The 7069-nt window shown below is 37.5% G+C and overlaps 1 protein-coding gene across 1 annotated transcript; it reads left to right on the top strand.

Moving 5' to 3' along the window:
- The first annotated feature begins 1865 nt into the window (after window positions 1-1865).
- Window positions 1866-5299, top strand: LOC132643877 (uncharacterized). Its single transcript, XM_060360399.1, has 2 exons — window positions 1866-4160; window positions 4276-5299. Exons 1-2 carry the CDS (start codon window positions 2516-2518, stop codon window positions 5058-5060), a joined length of 2430 nt encoding a protein of 809 aa, XP_060216382.1. The 5' UTR covers window positions 1866-2515; the 3' UTR covers window positions 5061-5299.
- The last annotated feature ends 1770 nt before the right edge of the window (window positions 5300-7069 follow it).

Raw genomic sequence — 7069 nt, 5'->3', positions numbered from 1 at the left:
GACATCACATAGGATAAGTTTTTTTTTTTTTTTTTTTTTTGGGGGGGGGGGGGGGGGGGAGGGGAGGGGGAGGAGGGGTGGCGGCAGAGAGAATGTCTATTGTTCAAAGTTGAAAGGGGAGTTTAAATGTTAAAGGTGTAAATGATTTGCACTCAAAAACTATAATAAGAAGAATAATGAGAACAGGAATAAATAACATCAGCAACAATAAAATACAGCAAATATATATTAAAATCCCCTCGTAGATAAATCACAATTTTAAACTATAGATGCAGAAATAATAAGTGATACTATGCTCTGTATTTGCCAGGAGCTACAGAAAATCATGCATACAATACTTGAGATTCAATCGAATTGGTTGTAAAGGTGTTTGCTTTGAGTGACATACTAGGGTTCTAAATATCCATGTTCACATTAATTGCTTTCCACATAACTTACACCCCAAACACCACCCCATACATTAATCCCTTTACCCACAAGATAAACAATTTCACATTTGTGATTTATTGTTTTGCCATGTTCTGTCTTCGGCCGCCCAATCTCAGGAAACAGCCAATCAAGTTAAATATTCACATGTTAAATTCACTTATAGGTGTAATTAAAAAAAAAAGTATACTGTTAATATATATGTTTTGTCAAAGTGGATGATAGAAGAAACTTCAATTACTGGACCTTTAAGAATGTATATATTAATCTAATTTCCCATTACCTATTTCCTCCATTGTTTTGCCATGCATGAATCATTTTAGATCACACATCAGTTTCCACTTTCCAGTTAAACTACGTCTTTCTTCATTTCATTTTATCCCAATAAACTTTAGTTTTTCTTTTCAAATGTATTACGTACGTATATGGTTTCTCCGGGCATGCAGAAGAAATATGACATCTTAATAAATTTCTTCATTTTGGGTCTTCCTATAAATTAGTTCGAAGCTTCTCCAATGTTCAAGGAAAGGTACATATATCAATAATTAGCATTTTGAAAGCGTAGTGTCCTCGCTTTATGGACAAGTGATACCACATCTTCATGCCTTTATTATTTATCGTTTTGCCTTGTTCTTTCTGCAATTAGACTACATCATTTTCATTTAGAGCCTGTTTGGCAAGCCACCGGGTAATTGGAATTGGTGTAATTACTAGGGTAGTAATTACACAGTAGTGTTTACAACGACCTGTTTATTTGTCATAACGTAACTATAGTGTAATTACAAGCGTGTTGTTTGGTTGTACAAGTGTAATTACACAATTAGTTTAATTTTAAAATAAAATTTAATTATAAAAAAATTAAAATTAATATTTAAAAAATATTTACCTTTATAAATGATATTAAATAATTATTTAATAACATATTGTTTCTTGAAAATATATTAATTAATAATCATATATTTGTAACTAATATTGCAAAAAATAATTGATATATATTTTTCAAATTAATAATATTTAATTTTAATTAATTATAAAACTTAAAAGAAGATTTTTTTTTTTTTTTGTGAAAACGTCATGGATTGGATGTTTGACAAAAAAAAAAATTATAAATATAATGCCATAACATTATTCAAATGTTTGACACAAAAAATCCATCAAATGTAAGTGAAAATAAACAACATGCAATGTAAAAGCAAATAACTTAAAATTGAAAATATGACCTAAATTCAAAATCCAAAAGAAAAAGTTTAACATAATACTCTTATGTCAAATTCCAACATTACATAAGTAAGTTCCAACGAAACTTAAGTAAATAACTCAAAAGAAAGGAAAAATATAAGTCTATAACCTCATTCACAACGAAATTCTACTTTAATAACGTCACTCGTTATACACTAAGTTTGTTAATGACTCATTCTTTCCAATATTAAGAGGTGTAGTTTCAAAAATTAGAATAAAAACACGGTTATGCTAAATGAATAAATTAAAAAATACAAAAATACGAGCAATTACATGAAACCACAAGAAGTAAAGGTTGGGAATGAGAAAAAAGGAAATGAAAAATAAATAATATAAAAAAGAAAAATACATTTTTTAAAAATAAAAATAATTATAAAGTAAAAATAAAAAAGAAATAAAAAATTAATAAAAAAACAAAAGACATTAAAATAATAGAAAACAAAAAAGAAACAAACGAAAAAGTAACTCTATAATTAGATGGTGTAATAAGCATATGGAAATTGTATCCTAGCTTCATGATCAAGTGATACCACATCTTCATGTTAGAAGCAGCAGGATAATATAGCAACATTGAAGAGAATATTGAGTTCTTTTAACTAGCTTCTCCTTGGGAAAAGAAGCATGTGAAACGCAACCTTCAAATGAAAGTACTAAATACCAATTATCAATTACATTGTACAATTATCAGCTCCAAACTAATAGGCTTAGAGTTTTCCTTATCCACTAGTATAAAATGGGGGTGATGTAGCAATGGAAATTTCATCATTCATTCAACACAAGTAGTTGAACAATTAGAGAGCGGCCAATTAATAAGCATATATACTGAGGGATACTACCACACGTCCTTGAAATGGCTAGATCGACAACCCACATTGTTGTGGGTTTGGGGATTGTCTTGCTAATGTTTATAGCATTGGCAGAGGCCAAAACTCCGCCTGGAATAGCTGATCATCCAAGCCATTCTCATTGCTCAGATGATGAGATAAAGCAATGTAAAAATCTTCCTCATGTCTGTCCCAAGTTCTGTCCAAATGGTTGCATAACAGAGTGTCGTTCTTGCAAGCCTATTTGTGTTGATGGCTCAGTGCCACCTCCTGATGATGGTGGTTCTTATCCTTCGCCATCTCCTCCTAAGGAAGAAACTCCACCTCCGTCTCCTCCTAAGATAGAAACCCCACCGCCGTCTCCACCTAAGAAAGAAACTCCACCTCCGTCTCCTCCAAAGGAAGAAACTCCACCGCCGTCTCCACCTAAGGAAGAAACTCCACCTCCCTCTCCTCCAAAGAAAGAAACTCCACCTCCGTCTCCACCGAAGAAAGAAACTCCACTGCCATCTCCACCTGAGGAATATACTCCACCGCCATCTCCACCAAAGCAAGAAACTCCACCACCGTCTCCACCTAAGAAAGAAACTCCACCTCCGTCCCCACCTAAGGAATATACTCCACCACCATCTCCACCAAAGCAAGAAACTCCACCTCCGTCTCCACCTAAGGAATATACTCCACCGCCATCTCCACCCAAGGAAGAAAATCCACCGCCATCTCCTCCCAAGGAAGAAACTCCACCGCCATCTCCACCTAAGCAAGAAACTCCACCGCCATCTCCTCCCAAGGAAGAAATTCCACCCCCATCCCCACCCAAGCAAGAAACTCCACCTCCGTCTCCACCTAAGGAAGAAACTCCACCTCCCTCTCCTCCAAAGAAAGAAACTCCACCCCCGTCTCCACCAAAGAAAGAAACTCCACCGCCACCTCCACCTAAGGAATATACTCCACCGCCATCTCCACCAAAGCAAGAAACTCCACCGCCGTCTCCACCTAGGAAAGAAACTCCACCTCCGTCTCCACCCAAGGAATATACTCCACCGCCATCTCCACCAAAGCAAGAAACTCCACCTCCGTCTCCACCTAAGGGATATACTCCACCGCCATCTCCACCCAAGGAAGAAAATCCACCGCCATCTCCTCCCAAGGAAGAAGCTCCACCACCATCTCCACCTAAGCAAGAAACTCCACCGCCATCTCCTCCCAAGGAAGAAACTCCACCCCCATCCCCACCCAAGCAAGAAACTCCACCCCCATCTCCACCTAAGGAATATACTCCACCACCATCTCCACCTAAGCAAGAAACTCCACTGCCATCTCCTCCCAAGGATGAAACTCCACCGCCATCTCCACCCAATGAAGAAACTCCACCGCCATCTCCTCCCAAGGAAGAAACTCCACCCCCATCTCCTCCCAAGGAAACAACTCCACCACCTTCATCGCCACCCTCATCTCCTCCCCCAAGTACCCCATATTCTCCTCCACCACCTTCATCTGGTTCTCCACCTCCTCCATATTATCCATCACCTGCTCCTAAACCACCCACACCTAAGAAGGTCAAGTGTAAGAACAAGTACTACCCCAGTTGTTATGCAGTCCAACACGTATGCCCTACCTCTTGCCCTGACAGTTGTCAAGTTGATTGTGTCTCTTGCAAACCAGTTTGTAGTAAGTAATTAGTAATAATTTCCTATTTATTTTTTGCAAGAATTCCTTTTATTTTCTCTTTATTTTTATGTTAAAACTAAACTATGCATTTATCGAGTACTTTTTATTTATGCAGAGTGTGACAAGCCCGGAGCTGTTTGTCAAGATCCACGTTTTATCGGTGGAGACGGGATTACCTTCTACTTCCATGGCAAGAAGGATGAAGATTTTTGCCTAGTTTCAGACCCTGAATTTCACATCAATGCCCACTTCATAGGAAGGAGAAATGAGAACATGAAGAGAGATTTCACTTGGGTGCAATCTATTGGTATCCTTTATGGCACTCACAAAATCTCAGTTGCTGCATTAAAAACAGCAATATGGGATGATTCCATCGACCGCCTCGCTCTCCACTTCGACGGTGAACCAATAATTCTTCCTGAAACTGAAGGTGCAAGGTGGCAATCTAAAACTGTACCTATGACCTCGATTACAAGAATCGGCAACACTAACGAGATTGTCATAGATGTTGAAAATTTTCTCACTATCACAACCAAGATTGTGCCTATTACAGAGCAAGAATCCCGAGTTCATAACTATGGCATAACGAATGATGACTGCTTTGCCCATCTTGAACTTGGATTCAAGTTTTTATCTTTGAGTGACGAAGTGAATGGCGTTTTAGGGCAGACTTATAGGAAGGACTACGTGAGCAGAGTTAAGATGGGTGTTTTGATGCCAATAATGGGAGGCGATAAAAAGTTTGCAGCTTCAGGACTCTTTGATACTGACTGTTCCGTGGCTAGGTTTCAAGCAAATGGAGAACAATCTAACATTTATAAGGCTCCGTTGAATTTGGAGCTGCCAAGTTTGAACTGCAACGGTGGAATTTATGGACGTGGAGTTGTCTGCAAGAGATAAAAATTATTACTTCACCTTTTGAGATCATTTTCATCAAAATAAGGTTGTAAACCAATAGAGTGGAGATTCGTTAATAATAATGGTCCTAAATGGAAAGAGAAGATTGGACCAAACCATTTTATTTTTATTTATATATAAGATCTAAATATTTTTATGCTTCTGATGCATGTATTGTCCGCTTTGACCAATAGGTCTCACATGTTTACACCATACAGTTCAATGCTAAGATTGCTCCTGAATTATGATTGCTTTTTTTTCCCCCTTTCTGAATAGAAACTCTTCATATTCATCTACCCTAAAGCAACTCGATCAGCCATTGTATATATTCCTATGAGTCTAAAAGGGAATGCGAAGTGACTATCCGATGGTAGTAACGAGCGCTCAGATGTATGTAAGTTAAGTGAATGTTATTAATATCGGAAGGAGCTTAGCTTATTAAAGGACTCTTAATTCCTCCGTCCCAATTTACATGATACACAGGGCATAGAGTTTAAGAAAGAAAGACTTTTGAAACTCGTGGTCCAAAACAAGTCATAGATATTTGCATGGCTAAATCATGATCATTGAGGGTAAATAAAAAGTTTAAGTAAAACTATATTTAAATATTGTAAGGTACTTCCTCCGTCCCATAATAAGTGTCACCTTAGCCAAAAAAATTTGTCTCATAATAAGTGTCACCTTTGGAAACCAAGATATAAATTGGCTAGTTTTTTCCAATTCTATCCTTAGACAATAAAGTAACATCTAAATGATGATTGGAAAAGCCACATAGTAACTTGGTATTATTGGATTCACAATGTCAAAAGATTTATTTCATGTTCTAATCAAAAGGTAAAAGTAATTTATTTTTATTATATAGGGATAATTTTGGTAAACTTCACACTGCGTTATTGGTTTCTTAATATGCGTGTTTTTGGCTAAGATGACACTTATTATGGGACGGAGGGAGTGTCATTCTTCTTTAGGCAAACTAAAAAGGAAAGTGCATCACATAAATTGAGATAGATGGAGTAATACTTATCTTAGATGAGGATTATTCAATGTCTCCACTTGAATAAGTACGTGACAATTTTATTAGATCATATTCTTAATTTTACGTTGAAACTTTATTTAAGTGGGGGGATCCTTCTTATATCTCTGGATGGGAACTCTTCTTAGGAGAAGTATATTGTGTCTAAATATGATTCATCTTGAAGAACTAATCTATTGAACAGATTAATTTTAGAGATTCGATTATTTTTTGGGGGCTGCGGAGAATTAATACTCGGCAAGAATTGGGTCCAATATTTTAAAAAAGGGAGAAGAACCAATATGACTCGTTTGAAGATCTAAGCTATTGTCCTTGTTTTCTTCTTCTTTACTTTTTTTTTTTTCAATTTCTAGGGAGTATTCCGGAAGGAGGTAAAATGTTTTCCAATATTATCATGTTTGTTTGGTAAAAAATTTTAAAAAATATATTTTTTTTTAAAATAAGTTCCTTAAAAATGACTTACAAGGAAAACAAGTCCCATAAGTGACATTTCACCAACCATCCCACCACCCCAATCCCACCACCCAACTCACCTCATCCCCCCCGCCCTCCCCACCCACCCTCCCAGAAAAAAAATTAAAAATTTTTAATTTTTTTTTTGGGTTTTCTGCACCCCCCCCCCCCCGCGCTGCGACCCACCACCCTCTAAAAAAAGGTTTTTAATTATTATTTTTTTGGTATTTTACACCTTCCCCCCCCCCCCCCCCGGTGAGGGGGGGAAGGGGCTGGGTGGGGGTAAGAAATTCTTTTTCATTTTTATAAAAGTAAAATAAAATATATGAAATAGAAAATTGAGGAGGGGTGGTTGGGTGGAGCGGTGGTGTGGGGTGGGGTGGGTTGTGGTTGGGGGTGGGTGGTGGTGTGGGGTAGGGGTGGGTGAAGATGAAGTGCAATCGAAGGTGGTGGTTGTGTGGCCGGGGTGGGATTTGGTTGGGTAGTGGGTGGTGGTGTGGGGTTGGTGGGGCTTGGATGGGTATTT

Source organism: Lycium barbarum, chromosome 6, assembly GCF_019175385.1.
Source record: "Lycium barbarum isolate Lr01 chromosome 6, ASM1917538v2, whole genome shotgun sequence".
In the NCBI taxonomy this organism is placed as follows: domain Eukaryota; kingdom Viridiplantae; phylum Streptophyta; class Magnoliopsida; order Solanales; family Solanaceae; genus Lycium; species Lycium barbarum.
This window is presented reverse-complemented; position numbering and strand designations above follow the sequence as displayed.